The sequence below is a fragment of the Tinamus guttatus genome, unplaced genomic scaffold (assembly GCF_059628265.1).
Source record: "Tinamus guttatus ecotype Peru unplaced genomic scaffold, ASM5962826v1 Tinamus_guttatus_pri_ptg000150l, whole genome shotgun sequence".
NCBI lineage: Eukaryota > Metazoa > Chordata > Aves > Tinamiformes > Tinamidae > Tinamus > Tinamus guttatus.
Window position 1 is genome coordinate 5388479 of NW_028288684.1, and position 16975 is coordinate 5405453.

Below are 16975 nucleotides of genomic sequence, written 5' to 3' on the forward strand. Positions count from 1 at the left end.
ATGCATCAAAACTTTGGTTCAAAGTCATCTTCAGGTTGAGCAGAATTTGCCAGATGCATATATATATATACATAAATATATATATATGAACTATTGGCAAGTTTGTCATAAAGTTTTTGCTTGCTTGTTTACTTTATTTGAACACCTCTTCCTCACGCCGCATTTTCCTGTTTTCACTGGACAACCAGTGTCTCCTGTGGCGGCTGCCATGAACAGGCCTCTCTAACCAAAGCAGAGGGAAAAGCATGCTTTCAAAAGCGGGTAAACAGTGCCATAAAAAAAAAGAAAAAAGTGAAAAAATAAAAACAAAAGAAAAATAAAGTAAAATAAATAAAAAATTACTTCACAAGCGCACACTACAAGGAAAGCCGGCTCTCCGCACGTGTGCGGGGGAGGGTCCGCCGGGCGCCCCGGCCCCCTCGGGCCCCCGCAGCCTCCTCGCTGCGGGCGGCCGCGCGCCCCGCGCCCGGGACGCCCGGAGGGGGCGGGCTCCGCGCGGGGCCGTTACCTGCCGGTGGTGGCGGCGGCGCCGCATGGCGCGGGGGCGGCGGCGGCAACGGCCGCGGCGGGGCGGCCGGGCCCCTGCGCGCAGCTTGGCGCCAAACAGCGCCGCGCCTGCGCACTGCGCGCGCCGCGGCACGGCACGGCGCGCGGCCGCCCCCTCCGCGCGGCTCCGCCCGCCGCGGGCCCGTTAAGGCCTCCCGAGGGGAGAGCGCTGCAGCTGTGGGCGTTCTGTGGTGTTACGGGTTCTGCGGTTCCCCCCTCGCACTAGCGAGTCCCTTGAATGCTTTCCTGCTGCGGCCGCTTTCCCTCAGGACACAACAGCCCGCCCAGCAAGGACCCGAGCCTTGTACACATGGTGGCACCTCCACCTTGTGGCACCTCCACCTTGTGGCACTTCCACCTTTTGGCACCTCCACCTTGTAGCGCCTCAGTGCTGGGTTAACCACAGTTGCCTCTTTCCTTATGGCACCACACGGCTTATGGCCGATAAACGGCGCTGCCCGCGTTCCTACAATGGCAGTGGCCTCCACAGAACGGTTTCTTTTGTTAATTTTCCCTAAAAGGGACTTTGTAGATAAGATGTTGTATGAAAGAATCTGTAACAGCAGTCCCATAAAAGTTTCATTATGAAATAACAAAAGCCAGTTTAAGTGTATATATATGTCTTTATAGAATTTGCGGTCTCTAAAAATGACTCCTGTCCCACCACCTGCCTGGAAGATGCCTTGACTAGATGTCTCCTATACTTTGTGTTGGAGAGATCTCACAACCCCTGTTCTCCCATTCAAATGTCAGTCACCTCTTAAACGTACAGCCCTTGACAGATGAGAAATCTAGTACCATGTTCAAGGTCCACATATTCCATCTTCCTGTTGCATAGCAGGCGACATCCACGTCCCAAAGAAAGGCTCTGGAAGTCTCACAGCGCACACGAGTGCCATGGTGGTGTATGACTGCACAGTCTCAAACTAATGTTTTTTAGTTTTTTTTCTTTTTTTTGGCAGGCCTTCAACTGTGAGATTTTACATCCCTTCCAAAAGTATTGCTATAAAAGCAAGTGTTATTATTCTCCTCATACACCTCCAGTCACATTTTCACAGAATCACAGAATGGTTGATGTTGGAAGGGGTCTCTGGAGATCATTCAGTCCAACCCTCCTGCACAAGGAAGGTCACCTAGAGCGCTTTGCACAGGATTGTGTCCAGAGTGGTTTTGAACATCTCCAGAGAAGGAGCCTCCACAACCTCTCTGGACAACCTGTGCCAGTGCTTGGTCACCCTCACAGTAAAGAAGTTCTTCCTCATGTTGGGATGGCACTTGATTGATGATCATAGCTGAAGCTGTACGGCTAAGCAGAAGCCACTGAGGTGTGTGATGGCATATCATTTCCATTTTCTTCTCCATCCCATTGCTAAGGCATCCTAATAACTTATTCTTTTTTTTTTTTTTTTTCAGTCTGACATGCACCATATGGGCAAGCGTGGAACACCGCACAGTGCAGCCCATGCAAGATGGGTTTGCTCTGGAGCGCTCCCCCAAAGTAAACAAACCCCAGCAGCATCCTACGGGATTGCTGTAGCCTGTAGGTGCATCTTCTAGTGATGCTGGGAGTGACAAGTCCAGACAAAGGCGAGGTGACACTGCAGACCCTCACTGACATCACTGGGGGCTGTGGAGCCATTTCCTACAGAGTGACCTGCCGATGTTGCCCATGCGCTGCTGACGTGTGCACTGGGGTTGACTGCAGCTGCTAGGGCCTTGGTATGGCTGTGGGTGCCACTATTCTCACGGGGCATGAAAGGAGGAGGCCACGTCTGCTTGGTGTGGACTTGGACCCAGGAGGTCCAAGCAGATAACCTGTCAGTGGGGCACCCTTCATGTCAACAGTGTGGTGAGAAGAAACCGTGGAAAAATAGACTGGAGGGTCTTGCTATTGACTGTGATGAATCTTGACCATGTACCTCAAGTGATTCCTGAATCTTAAATCATTTTGGTTCCATTAAAATGTTATTTCTGACCAAGAATTATATCAGGCACTTGAAAGATTTTTTTTTCCAAGTAGGTTGGGAAAGTTTAAAGACATCATCTCTACTGGTTCTTCTCTAGGCTTGGCCTTGCTGACCCTTGGAACTTTATAATGGTTTTATAGCTTTTATAAAAAACACTGCCTTTTAGAAAGCACTGTGTTTTGATTTTCCAACAATACTGTACTTTAACAAACATTTCAGGCAATTTTTTACATGCAGATAAAAAACAGTTTGACAACAATTAACAATTCTAGTGCTTTCCCAAATTATAACATTTGCCCTTAGATGCCTTTTTTCACTGTAGTGGGCTTTTAACTATTTCATGACAGGGTGGGTATTTGTATTAGATGCATTCCTATTAAATATTTCATTTAGAATTTCAAAATACCTATTGTCTAGAACTCATTACTTGTAATTGTTTTGTAAAAACATTGAATAGGTTTTGATACACAGCAGTTACCCTAGGCTCAACAGGAGGTGTTTGTCAATCATTCTCTGTCATCAAGAGCCACCCAGAGAGAATATTTAATGTTCAGCAAGTCCAGGGATCTGGGGACTCAACTATCTCTAGAGACCCACATACATGATCTACGTGACTTAATTATGTGATTTTAACAGTATTACTTCAGAAATGACATACTTAGAGTGCTGTAATTATGGAAGATGGATTACTAGTCCAATATATAAAAGCTTTTATTTGTATAATATTATTATTATAAATTTATAATTTATTTCATTACGCAGGCATTAGCCCACTTATCCCTGTGTAACTGCTTTTCCCCTGGAGTGCTGCGCACACAGAAGCTATTCCATCTTTTCCTGTTGCAGAGCCCTGCACTGAGGTTTCCACAGGACACGGGGAAGCCCCTCCAGCCCGGGGCCAGCTCTGAGAGCAGCCGGCAGCTGAGGGCCGCAGGGAGCCATCAGCCCCACCTGGCCCAGGCCCAGCTCCCCATCAATTAACAACAATTAACAGCCGGATAAAGGCAGGGCAGGGAGGCAGGTAGGGCTGACTCTCCTCTGAATGCAGTCATGGAGGGGTTTGTCTATCCCCCCTTCAGTATCTACCAGGGCTTCAGGAGCAGCGTCCCAATGAGCCGCGGCGGGGAGCCGCTGCTCAAGCAGCCCAGCTGGAAGCAGAGCAAGAGCAGCGGCCTCGGCCCCTTCCTCGGGGGCCCCCTGACCCCTCTGCCTGCTGACTACCTCGACAGCCACCGGCGGGCCCAGCTGAAGGCCCTGCTGTCGCAGGTGAGCCCGGGGCTGACGCCGCGGCTGTGCCGGGCCAACACCAAGGAGGCAGGCGTGCAGGTGAACCCGCGCACCGACGCTGCTGTGCAGTGCTCGCTGGGGCCCCGCACGCTGCCCACCAGCCGGCCGCTCGGCACCGCTGCCCTCTGGGCCCGCGGGCCCCTCGCGCTCTACTCGCCTGTGCCCGACCGCCGCCTCTTCACGCTCCCCGAGGCCACCGGCGCTCAGGAGAAGAGCCAGGCAGCAACGGGCGCCGTTGCTGAGGAGCAGAAGGCCAAAGATGACAGCGGGAAGCAAGAGGAGGAGCAGGCGGAGGCTGCCCCGCAGCCCAAGGAGTGGGCAGAGGTGCCGCAGCAGGAGCCCGCGGTCCCCAGGCGGGCGCCTGCCTTCCAGGTGCGCAGCGCTAGGAGCCCTGGGCTGCCGTGGGGAATGGGCATATCCCGCCTTGGGCAAGGGGGTGAGCCCTGAGGGGGCTGAAGGGAACGTGGCTCCTGTGTGGGAGAAGGCTGGGCGCTCCCCAGCCTGACTCCCCCATCAGGTCCTTAGGGGTGGTCGTTCCTGTGGGGCTCCGGCTCTCCTGTGGTGGAGGCCTCCTGCCTGTGAGCATGGGTGCTGTGATGAGGGAGCTGGGCCTCGCGGTGTTGTGAAGCTTCATGTGCCTTCTCTCGGCAGTTCCTGGAGCAGAAGTATGGCTATTTCCACTGCAAGGACTGCAAAACCAGATGGGAGAGTGCCTATGTCTGGTGCATTTCTGGAAGCAACAAGGTAGCTAAAACAAGCATGTCCTTGTTTGAGACTTGCAAGAATGGCTACAAAGCTGTTTTGACATGGGCTTAGGGATGTCCTGAGTAAATCCCTGTAGTAACCAAGCTCTTGTTTCTTAGGTATACTTCAAGCAGCTCTGTCGCAAGTGCCAAAAGGGCTTCAATCCCTATAGAGTGGAAGCTATCCAATGCCAGGTAAGCACGCTAGTGCCTCAGGACTTGGGTACTTGGTAAGACTGCCAAAGTGCTCTATATATTCTAATGAAGTGTTTAGTGGTTTACTATTGCTGAAAGTGATATTGATTTTTTTTTTTTTAATCTGGAAGAAAACAGTGTCTGAACTTGCATTCATCTCATTACTTGAGCGTAGCCTAATACTAAGATTGCTTCTAACAAATGATTCTCATCAGCAGTCTCAATGTCAAACATAATGATGTGTAGGGGTCAGTGCTTTGTGACACATTGGGGTTTTGGGCTTCTAGATAAGAAACTTGCAGTTCAGCACAGTAAGGTGCTGCTTTTTTTTTTTTTGTGTGTGTGTATTGGGTCAAATGTGTTGCTGTGATTAAGAGGAAACCAATGTCAATCTAATGTGAAATGGTCACCTTTTATCTGCCAGTAATAAAATGTCTTCTTTCTTAAGACCTGTTCAAAGACTCGTTGTTCCTGCCCCCAGAAGAAAAGACACATTGATCTCAAGAGACCTCATCGCCAAGAGCTCTGTGGCCGCTGCAAGGGCAAGAGGCTGTCCTGTGATAACACTTACAGCTTCAAATACATTGTGTGAGCTTCATGCCCTTCTCTGCACTTTGTCAGTTCTTTGCAATGATTTGACTTTAGGCTTTTGACCTGGCATTGGATATTGGATTAAGTCTTTTCTATTATTCATAAAATATTTAACTTGACTGTATGTATGCTGTAAATAAAGTTCAATAAATGTTTGCACTAATTTATTACCACTTTGTTTCATCTTACTGTGCTGCAGAGGGAAATACACCTGTCAGTTATATTCCCTGTAGATATAACTGCTTTATAGGGGCAAAGTGTAAAGCAACTTTGCACAGAAGCTTCCAGGTGCATCATTGAAATTAATGCAGTCCTAGGCTTCATTAGGACACACTTGTTACCCCTTTGCCTAAAGTCTAGATATAATGTGGAGAAGAGGGAGAGAGGGGAGGGGGGAAAAAAAAAAAAAAAGGCGGGGGGGGGGAGATGATTCCTCAACTCCTCTTGTAACTGTGTGAAACCTCAGGAGCTCTGCAGGGCTAATTACCTAATGAGGTTTTTTGCCTGTCCCTAAGGATGGAAATTAGGGAGTCCCTCTGTGCAATGCTAGCCACTGTTTGAACCCTCTCCTGGTAAAAGCTTTTTCCTTTATTTCCCAGAGCTTTCTGTGTTGTGACTTATACCTCCTGCTGCCCCTTTAACGCTCTGGCATCGGTCTCTTGCTCTAGAGCCCAAGCTGGAGTGTGCGTGAAGGAAAGAGCAGAAAGGTCTTTTTGGTAGCTTTACACAGGCCTTGATCCACTCTGTCCATATCCTTCCTCTATCAGGAATCTGAAACTCCATGTTGTTCCAGCTGTGGTCTCATAAGCTTTGAACAGAAGAGCAACATGACTTCCCCAGGTCTGCTGGCAATAATCCTAATATGGCCTGGGATGCAGGTGGCTGCAGGGATGCACTGACATGTTGTTTTCGTTCACCAAAATTTTGGGTCCTTTGTCACAGAGCTGCTTTCCATGTAGCTCAACATGGGTTGTTCCATCCTCATGCATTTCCCTTTCGTGTTTTGATTTTGTGTTATCCTTGGCTGAACTTGATGGGATTCCTGCTAGCCATTTCTCTAGCCTGTTGAGGTTCCCCTGAGTTGTAGCCTTACTCTCCGGGTCTACCAATGTCCCCCCTTTCCTGCAAATGGGCTCTTGCCTGTGAACTTGCTTAGAGGGCACTAAGGGCCCATCACATGCCCTTAGTAAGGATGTTATAGGATATAGACTTCAAAATGCTACTAGAAACCATCTGGCAGATGGACTTTGTACAGTTGCCCAGCCAATTTTCCAGCTGCCTTATCCAGTATGTATCTCAGCAGTTTGGCACAGCAACATCGAAGGGCAAGGAGCACGACATCTACTTTCCCCCTGCTGACTGTTTCCCCTTCCCTCTCTTTGTCTCTGCCAATGGCTTACAGGCAATTTCATTCCATAGCCTTCCTGGGGACTGAGTGGAGCCGACGGGTCTGTGGTTCCAGACACCCCTTCTTGAGGATGATCATGTCATTTACCCTTTTCTGGTCACCAGGAGCCTCCCCTGGGCTCCACAGCTTTCAGCGAGGACAGCCGGTCACAAGTCACATCCCATGGACTTGTTTTGTCCAGTTGGCCTAAGCGGTCCTTAAGTCTGTTTTCTCCTGCAGGCAATGTGGATACCTCCCATAGACCCTCTTCATAAGCGCAGGGATCTGGGGAACAACCTTACCAATGAAAACCAGGACAAAAAGTAAGCAAAACACCCTGCTGTGTCCCACAGCCTGTCCCAAGCCCTTTGTCATGCCAGCCCTTGCCCCACTGAGCAGCAGACCTGTGTTTTACGTAGCCTACCTTTTGTAGCCGCTGCACCGCCACAAGCCTGTCACACCAGCCTCCACACCCCATCCTAATTACAACTCTTAAACCGAGGGAACTGCCTGAGATCTTTGTGAAGCCAATCTCATTTAGAAAGACTTCACCAGGGAGAATAACTGGAGAAAAGCAAATGTTGCAAGCTCCCCCCTTCCAAAAGGGCCAAATGGTCAACTCAAGGGACTACAATCTGGTCAGCTTCTGAAGACCTCTTGCAGCACAATCAAGCAGTGCCCAGGGTTGCCCGGGAAGCTTGTGCAACCCCATCCTTGAATATTTTCAAGATCTGACTGGATAAAGGCCTGAGTAACCTGTTCTGATCTCATCACTGACCCTGCCTCCAGCATGCGGTTGGGCTAGATAATCTCCTAAAGCTCCTTCCAACTTGAATTTGCTTGTGATTTGAGACATAGCCATGACTTTGGAAAGTGATAAAGCAGACTCACCAACCAACATATTTTCTGCAGGCTGCCCTGATTACAGTTCTGGATAGCTTTTAGAAGTGAAATACGTAACTGTAAGCTGAAGATTTCTCTAGTCATTGCTGATTATTTTACACGGGAAAAAAAACAAGTGTGTGATGAACAGGCAACTTCTTTTTAAACAGATTGGCCACTACAAATGGCCTGCAGTGCCCAGTGGACTGACTAAAAAATTGGAACACCCCTAAAAGGGATGGATTCTACCCCATTGTATGCATCAACAAGCATGCTGAAAAAGAAAAAGGCACAGAGGGGAAAAGGCTTTGTCTGATTCTCAGAGCCTAAGCTGATATGGCAGGATGGACAGCTTTTAATTTTAGTACGAGAAAAAAGCTCTGAGACGAAAGATGGAACTAATAGCAGCATAATGACATTTTTAACATAAACAAACATTAACCCACATTTTAAATTTTATTTTTGAATTATTAAGCTGCTCTTTGAGTAAGATTTACCCTTCTCAGTTGAGTTGCAACTACAGTCTGACAAAGAAATCCTTATGCTTCTCATTGGTCTCTTCCAGTAAGGACCCATTCCACCACAAACCACGACCAAGTTGTCTTTTAGGGGCTGGTTATCACTGATGCCATTGGCAACAGCACAGACTGAGACGAGAACAAGATCTGCACAACCAGCACATACTCCATTGTGATTATATATGACTTTATATTTTAGTTAAATGGATTTACTGATCCAAATATCAACCAAAGTTACCTCACAAAAACGGTAAGTGTATTTACAGAGTGAATAAGTTACATAGTTGTCAGAATAAAAGTGTCTCAGATGTGCAACAGATTTACATGCATACATTTAACACTGGACAGCAGTTAAATGTAAGAAAAAACCGTACAGGTATGACTTTTATATATACATTACAAATAAAATAAGACATCTCTTTAAAGAAACTTAACATGAGAACTTGCATTTCACGTTAATATTTTTACTTTTTATACTCCAAATTTATATTAAATAAAAATATGCATGCATAACAGTTCAAAAGATTTGACTGTGATGGAAAGATTGACTCTTTCTCCTACAAAATGGCAAGTTAAGTTAGATCAACCATCCTTTAATAGTATAAATATATTCATAAAAGCAACCCTCTAGTAAAAAGCAGCCAAGGTCCTTAAAAAAAAAAAAAGCAAGAAAGTCTACCAAGACCATTCATGATACCTGGGGGCCTAAGAACAGACCTCTACAATATGATCCAGTACCTTCAGAGACAGTAGCCTAGTAACATTAGGAAATGTACTTCATAGCAGCTCGTTGTTTTCAGATACAGTAATCATATTCAAATTACAGTGTACATTGAACTGTAGTCCATTTACAATTTGTTTCATATACACAGGCGCTCAGCTTTTGACCAACAAGTTTGCGAGGTTCTGTGGCCAGCTTCATTCTGCCCATCTTTCACGCAACCAAAAAATAAAAGAAAGAGAAAAAAAGGAAAAAATGTACAAGGCTTTTTAACAAAAAAATATTATTTTGTGAAGGAAACATTGCACTTTTGCCAACCTAAAATTAATTTGCTATAAAGGAAGTATTGTTCAGTGTAGTAGGCTTTGGTATGCGATGGAAGTCACTTCTTCAGTAGTGAGTTGCAGTTGCTCAGTGAAATGCTAACTGGTTTTTGTGCAACAGAGAACCAAGGATGTTGTCCTGGATGCTCTATGCTACCTTTGTCCTGACAGTATTGCTACACATTTGATGTTCTGCCCATACCTTTTTAGAAGAAATCCTAAATGTAACAAGAGTGAGTGCAGTTTGACCAAACCTTTGTAAGGCTGAGAAGACATTGAACCACCTCACTCCAGCAGGGCAGCACTCCCAGCTTGGAAGAGGACCCACGAGTCCTGTCAGAGACTTGTGCCGGAAACGCTGGACTCTGGAAGAAAAGTATTGATGACCCGGTAACTCTGAGCTCTGCGAATCATGTCACGAATCTCTATATTGAGTTCCATTAATTTGGTACAGATTTCAGTCAGGCTCTGGTTGGAGCCCACCAGTGCATAGGTGCCAGTCTGGCCCAAGGTTTGGTGCCGGAAGTAAATGTTCAGTAGTGTCTGGACTTCATCATCAGAGCTACTTCCAAAGATATCATTGGGCCACAAAATCCTGCAATCAAACAGGAGAACAATGTGCATATCGTTAGGGATTTATTAGCACAGGTTGAAACTAGGTGATAGAGCTCTAAAAGGTAAAATGACTTGCACATGTTTATAAGCCTAAAGCAACACACTGTTTTACGCTGCTCCTTTGTAAGTGAGACTCTAAAGATTGGTTACTGTAACCACAGAAAAGAGCAACTCCTATTTTCTAAAAAGAGCTTAAGAAAACTCATTCAAATAAGTGAAATAGAAATTGGGCTGAATGTTAGCTGATGTCAATGCCATGCCCTTGCTAAGGAATTAGATCCACAGATTCTCAAGAGCATTACAGTAGTACTTTTGATCTAAGCGATATAATTGAACATGGTAAGTGTTTTATACATGTATGTTTATATTACTGATTCGGTATCTTTATTTATGGACACCTCAGCAAGAGGTAACACCAATGTGCCAGGTATATTCCTGAAACACTGACCTCCTTTGATAAGTCAACACATTAGGTGTAGGATAAGCCTTGGGAGATAAACAATGCATGCTTTTCTAAAAACATGGAAGTCCAGTGCCAACCATGCAGTAAAACTTGCCTGCATTCTCTTATTTGTTGCACAGCTTTAACCAGTTCATTGTTTTTCAGACACTCCAGCATGGACTGAATAGCTGCTTCTGTAGAGTTGAATGTGGGCTCTGATTCCACGCTCAGAGGCTCGGCTGCAATTGCAGCAGTGGCATCCTTAAGATTTTTCTTCAACTCACTCAATTCTCTTGACATATTTAACAGCTGTTCCAAGGAAAAGAGATGTGAGATACGTTTTTACATTCCCCATAAGCTCAAAATGCAGTAGTGCATTTCCAGTCTGCTCTTACTGTTTTATCAGATGTACATATTATTTGGAAAAGACCCTTTTTTAACAAAGACATCTCTTCACACCTATGGTCTACACAGTGCAATGAACATACAAGTGGCGTTTTTTTAAATCTCTGTGTTTTCTCTAATCCTGTACTATAATTTTGGCTTGCTAACGTGCCAGAGTGCATATTTTTCTAAACAATCTTTTCTTTTTTATATTGCTACTGTTTCTGTGTCACAGTGGAAAAGTTGAAGAAACTTGGGATATCAAGCGTGACTTCAGAACCCTAGGGATGGCCGTCAAAGGTATGGGAGCCCAGGTAGTGTTCTGCTCTATCCTGTCAATGAGGGGAATGGATTCAAGGAGGAGAAGGTGGATATGGCAGATTAATAACTGGCTGTGCCACTGGGCTTGGCAACAGGGTTTTGGCCTCTATGACCATGGGACTCTGTTTTATAACCACCAGCTAGTGGGGAATGATGGGACCCATCTCAGCAAGAGGGGCACACGTCTCTCTGCCAAAAGGCTGGCCAACCTGGTTAGGAGGGCTTTAAACTAGGTGAGAAGGGGGAAGGGGAGTGTCACACAGACACGGCGAACAGTACCGCACAGCCTAGGTCAGATGGCGTCCAGCGGGAGTATGCTAGTGGGGAAGTGAGGATAGGAAATGATCACAGAGGGTCCTCTTTCACCTTTCCTGGGGAACCTGCAGGCTCAATTACTTCCCTGAAATGCCTGTACACCAATGCACGGAGCATGGGGAATAAGCAGGACGAACTGGAGATCTGTGTGGAGTCCCAGCATCATGATCTCTTTGAAATCACAGAGACATGCTGGGATAGCTCACGCGACTGGAGCACTGCCATGGAAGGCCATGTGCTCTTCAGGAAGGACAGGCTGGGAAGGCGAGGTGGTGGAGTTGCTCTTTATGTGAGAGAGCAACTGGAATGCATGGAGCTCAACCTGGGAGTGGAGGATGAGCGAGTTGAGAGCTTGTGGGTAAGGATTAGAGGGCAGGCTAATGTGGGAGACACTGTGGTGGGTGTCTGCTACAGGCCACCTGACCAGGACGAGGAGGTTGATGAGGCCTTCTATAGTCAGCTGGATATTGCCTCAAGGTCACAGGCCCTGGTTCTCATGGGGAACTTCAACTACCCTGACATCAACTGGAAGGACAACACAGCCAGGCACAAACAGTCCTGGAGGTTCCTGCAGAGCGTCGACGATAACTTTTTGACGCAGGTTGTGGAGAAGCCGACGAGGAGAGGTGGGCTACTGGACCTCGTGCTATCAAATAGGGAGGGCCTAGTAGGAGATGTGAAGGTGGGGGGTAGCCTCGGCTGCAGTGACCATGAGTTGGTGGAGTTCAGGATTCAACGAGGAGGAGGCAGGGCTGTAAGTAGCCTTGCAACCATGGACTTCAGGAGGGCCAACTTTAGCCTCTTCAGAGACCTCCTCGGTAGAATCCCATGGGCTAGTGCTCTAGAAGGAAGGGGGGCCCAAGAGAGCTGGTTAGTTTTCAAGTGGCACTTCCTCCACGCCCAGCAACAGGGCATCCCTGTGTGTAAGAAATCAGGCAGAGGGGACAGGAGACCTGCGTGGATGAGCAGGAAGCTTGTGGCAATGCTCAAGCAGAAGGCAGCGGTATACGGAATGTGGAAAAAAGGACAGGTCCCCTGGGAGAAATACAGGAACGTAGTCAGGGAATGCAGAGATGAGAAAAGGAAAGCTAAGGCACATTCGGAACGCAATCTGGAAAGGGATGTTAAAAATAACAAGAAAAACTTCTTCAAATACATTAACAGCAAAAGGAAGATCAGGGAAAATGTGGGTCTGCTGGCGGACGAGATGGGCACCCTGGTTACGAATAACACAGAAAAAGCAGAGTTGCTCAATGCCTTCTTTGCTTTGGTGTTTACCAAGGGCAGCCCATTAGAGCCCCAGGCCCTAGGGACAAGAGAAGAAGCCTGGAGAGAGGAAGACTTGCCCTGGGTAGAGGAAGATTGGGTCAGAGAGCACCTAAGGAACCTCAATACCCACAGATTCATGGGCCCTGATGAGATGCACCCCAGAGTGCTGCGTGAGCTGGTGGTTGTGTTAGCTAAGCCGCTCTCCATCATGTTTGAAAGATCCTGGAGACCAGGGGAGGTGCCGGAAGACTGGAAGAAGGCCAATGTCACGCCAGTCTTCAAAGAAGGCAAGAAGGAGGACCCAGGCAACTACAGGCCAGTCAGCCTCACCTCCGCCCCTGGAAAAGTGACAGAACGGCTCATACTGGCCGTTGTCTCCAGGCACATGGAGGGCAAGAAGGTGCTCAAGAGTAGTCAGCATGGATTCACCAAGGGGAAATATTGCTTGACTGACCTGACAGCCTTCTATGATGGAACGACCAGCTGGATAGATGAGGGGATAGCAGTGGATACTTATCTTGACTTCACCAAGGCTTTTGAAACTGCCCCTCACAATATCCTCCTGGGCAAGCTCCAGAAGTGTGGGATAGAGGAGTGGACAGTGAGGTGGATTAGGAATTGGCTGGATGGCAGAGCTCAGAGGGTGGTGATCAGTGGTGCAGAGCCTAGTTGGAGGCCTGTAGGTAGTGGTGTCCCCCAGGGGTCTGTGCTTGGTCCAGTCCTGTTCAATTTATTCATCAATGACCTGGATGAAGGCACAGAGTGCTCCCTAAGCAAGTTTCCTGATGATACCAAACTGGGAGGAGGAGCTGATACCCCAGAGGGCTGCGCTGCCATCCAGAGGGACCTGGACAGACTGGAGAACTGGGCGGTGAAAAACCTCATGCAATTCAACAAGGCCAAGTGAAAGGTCGTGCACCTGGGGAGGAATAACCCTAGACACCAGTACAGGCTGGGGACTGACCTTCTGGAGAGCAGCTCTGCGGAGAAAGACCTGGGTGTCATGGTGGACGACAAGTTGACCATGAGGCAGCAGTGTGCCCTCGTGGCCAAGAAGGCCACTGGGATCCTGGGGTGCACTAAGAAGAGCGTCTCCAGCAGGTCGAGGGAGGTGATCCTGCCCCTCTACTCAGCCCTGGTGAGGCCACATCTGGAGTATTGTGTCCAGTTCTGGGCTCCACAGTACAAGAGGGATGTGGAGCTGCTGGAGAGAGTCCAGCGCAGGGCCACAAGGATGATCAGGGGCCTGGAACATCTGCCCTATGAGGAGAGGCTGAGGGAGCTGGGCCTGTTCAGCCTGGAGAAGAGAAGGCTGAGAGGGGATCTGATCAGTGTCTATAAGTACCTCAAGGGAGGGAGTGAGGAGGATGGTGCTGGTCTCTTTTCACTGGTGGCCACCGATAGAACTAGAGGTAATGGCCACAAACTGAAGCACCAAAAGTTCCACAGGAACTTAAGGAAAAAATTCTTAACAGTGAGGGTGACAGAGCACTGGAATAGGCTGCCCACAGAGTCTCCTTCTCTGGAGATCCTCCAAACCCGCTTGGACGCAGTCCTGTGCCACGTGCTCTAGGTGACCCTGCGTGTGCAAGGGGGTTGGACTAGATGACCTCTAGAGGTCCCTTCCAACCTTAAGCATTCTATGATTCTATGATCCTTTGAAAACAACATTTACTTCTGCTAGCAGCAATGATGTTATTTATTTACAGAACACATGCAGAATCTGATACGATTAAGAGATGGGGTGGAATTGTGTAACCCTTTATCAGGCTGAGAAGTTAAAATGGCTGATAAATAATTCATAAATGAACTTTTTTTTTAAGATCTACCAGTTAATGTACATATACGTTTAAAAAAAAACATACCACTGTGACACATCTAACAGTTGCTTCCTTTAAATAATACTTTAAATAATACTCCAGCAAAACATGCTATTTCCACGGTGCAAGAGCTCTTACTGGTATTCCCCAGTTCTGCATGCAGTGTCATTTCTAACAAACATTGTAGCAAAATAATAACTGTCACATACTGCTACAGAAATCATTCCTCTAATAAGGAAAACAAAATATTTATAAATATTCTATTTAGACTACCCTTAATACTAAATTCTTTCCTTCTCGGAAATGTGAACATCCTAGCCACATCACAGAGCCTTCAGAACAGCTACTTAAAATACAATGTGTTCAAGCTCCTTGTGCTGTATACAACACTTCTAATTAAACAGAACATTTTTATTTGCTAAACAATCTGCAGACTACTGCAAACTGTTACAAAATACATTTTATAGTTTGAAATCTTGATTTATGCTTATTATCAAAGTAAAATTGTTTGCTCCCTCTATATTCTTAAATACACATTTTACCAGGAAAATAAATACATATGGGAATGTAACTTATTTAACGTATTTCCTTATGTGATGATTTTTCAATTTACAGTGCAAAGATGCATTTTTCAAAGTAGCACAAATTTTCTGCAATTTCTGAAATAAATTTGCTTTACAATATTGTTGAAGTGTTTCTGTAAGTAAGATGTGTAGATATATATAAAAGAGTCACCTATCTGTGTCAAAATAGATATATAGAGAAAATATATAGAATATTGTGTTAAAAATATTTTAAGAGTGCTTGTGAAAATTACATCATTAAAAAGAGCTCAGTTTCTCTGAAAATAAGATCTCAATTACAAAAAAAAAGGATCACTTCTGCAAATAGTTCACACACTATGAGCACACTATACAAGCAGAGAATGTGGGTAAATTTAAGACTCCATACTCAAATGACTTCTGAAGACTCGTTTTATAAAAGAACCCGGTCTCTGAAAGTAAAGTCAAAAAAACCCCCAAAACTAGTAACTCAACTATATTTTAATGAAGATGCTGGTGTATTGAATTATTTTCTTTGCTGACTTGTATTTAGGGTGAAATAGTGAAACTTTTGGTGTCAATCATCAGCAGTACAGAAAGAAAAATAAGAAGACGAAGGTAAAGTGCTTTTTCAGTAGAAGACTTTGTAGTGTTTCTTACGTACCTCTGGCATGGAGCTGACTTCATGCACCTGCCCGATAAGTTTACAGTAGGATTGAAAAAGCAACAGCAGCTGGAAATGGAGTTTATATAATCTCTGACACAGTTCCAGTTGCTAAGGAAAAATTTACAGAAGAATAAATAATTAATAAAGAATAGTGATTTGGGCTATCTTTTAACAGCTAATAAAATACATTTGAGACATAAATTATTAGTTCTCCATCAAAAAACATTTTTTTAACTAATTTATGATCATATACTACACATATACTATATATTATCAGAAAACAGGTAATATACTACTCCTTCTGCAGGTAGGTCATATACAATATGGAAAATCAAAATCAAAACATAGCACTTGTCAGCATTGATCTCCAAGCAGTTTACATAGGTTAGCTTAATTATTATCATTTTCCAGCAGGAAAGCAGAGGCAGGGAATGGGAAAAATGGCTTTGCCATATAGAACATAAAACTTTTCAGATATTCAGAAATGGCCAAAGGCCTCCGAGAGGATGGAAATCCAAAGAGAAGCAACAATATGTCTCTATAGGGTCAAAGCTCTTATGTGCTTCTATGAGAGGAGAGAACAGAAAATCCAGCCAGGGGAGGGAAGGCAAAAATGCCAGCTCTGCAACTTAGACCTCAGCTCATGGATTTCCCACCATCTAATGAAGCCATACAATAGGCAGACTGTGCTGCACGTGTAAAAAGAAAGGAAAAGAAAAGAAAAAAGTGGCCTCTACATATTGCCCAGGAATAAGTAGATGCTGTTTATGAATATTAACTTGTTTCTCCAGGTGTGAGGAGCAGCAGCGCATGGAAGATGTTAGGCACCTCAAAGTCAAATGAAATGTCCGTGTGTGCTGGAGAAGACAAGTTAATACATTCACAGTGCTGGTACCTGGGTGTCCCTCAGGACGGCCATCCAGCACTTCCACAGGTGGGGACAGGGAAGCAGGGCTATATTTTACCTTTCACAAATTATGGAAGAAGTAAAATTTCTGCAAGCACAACTGAGAAAGCTTCCCACTGCTTTGGCAGGAACGACTCACAGACATGGAACCCTTATCTGAATTGCCTTCTACACGGACACAGTGACCAAGGGTGGGATCAGAGATCTTTGCATTTGCTTGGGGAAGTTACAGCAGAGTTTCATGCCAAACATATCAGAAAAAAAAGAGGATGCTACCAATGTCTATGCTGCATTAATGCACCTTGTACATGCTAAGCTACCTGCATGTACTTCAGCTATTTGCTGAATTGACGGTCAGTCTAAATACCAGCACAATATTAAGAAAAAAATCCTTTAAAAAACATCATAAGCATTAACTTGACTGAAGTGTTTGCTTATATATGCTTTGGTATACCAGAAAAAAAAGCGCAAGAGTTTGTATTAATAAATCAAAACCAGAACCACATTTTTAGTGTCTCCAGTTCTCCAAATTT

General features: G+C 45.7%; 2 protein-coding genes across 2 annotated transcripts in view; one reads left to right on the forward strand and one right to left on the reverse strand.

Annotated features, from left to right (window-relative positions):
* The first annotated feature begins 3548 nt into the window (after positions 1–3548).
* On the forward strand, positions 3549–5444 carry ZAR1L (zygote arrest 1 like). Its single transcript, XM_088522124.1, has 4 exons — positions 3549–4172; positions 4452–4544; positions 4664–4738; positions 5187–5444. The coding sequence occupies exons 1-4, from the start codon at positions 3564–3566 to the stop codon at positions 5328–5330; spliced, it is 921 nt and encodes a 306-aa protein (XP_088378250.1). The 5' UTR covers positions 3549–3563; the 3' UTR covers positions 5331–5444.
* Positions 5445–8286: 2842 nt separating this feature from the next.
* Positions 8287–16975, reverse strand: part of FRY (FRY microtubule binding protein) — a 156516-nt gene continuing 147827 nt past the window's right edge. Inside the window, exons 60-62 of the mRNA XM_088522295.1 lie at positions 15533–15643; positions 10333–10526; positions 8287–9755 (exon numbers count right to left, since the gene is read on the reverse strand). Of these exons, the coding sequence (XP_088378421.1) occupies positions 9497–9755; positions 10333–10526; positions 15533–15643 (564 nt within the window). The 3' untranslated portion in view covers positions 8287–9496. The remainder of the gene's footprint in view (positions 9756–10332; positions 10527–15532; positions 15644–16975) is intronic.

Bases quoted from the DNA above. Each gene is read 5' to 3' on its own strand.
- ZAR1L (XM_088522124.1), top strand. From the start codon at position 3,564: ATGGAGGGGTTTGTCTATCCCCCCTTCAGTATCTACCAGGGCTTCAGG. The intron at 4,545-4,663 runs GTAGCTAAAACA...CTTGTTTCTTAG, and splicing joins GCATTTCTGGAAGCAACAAG to GTATACTTCAAGCAGCTCTG. The intron at 4,739-5,186 runs GTAAGCACGCTA...TTCTTTCTTAAG, and splicing joins TGGAAGCTATCCAATGCCAG to ACCTGTTCAAAGACTCGTTG.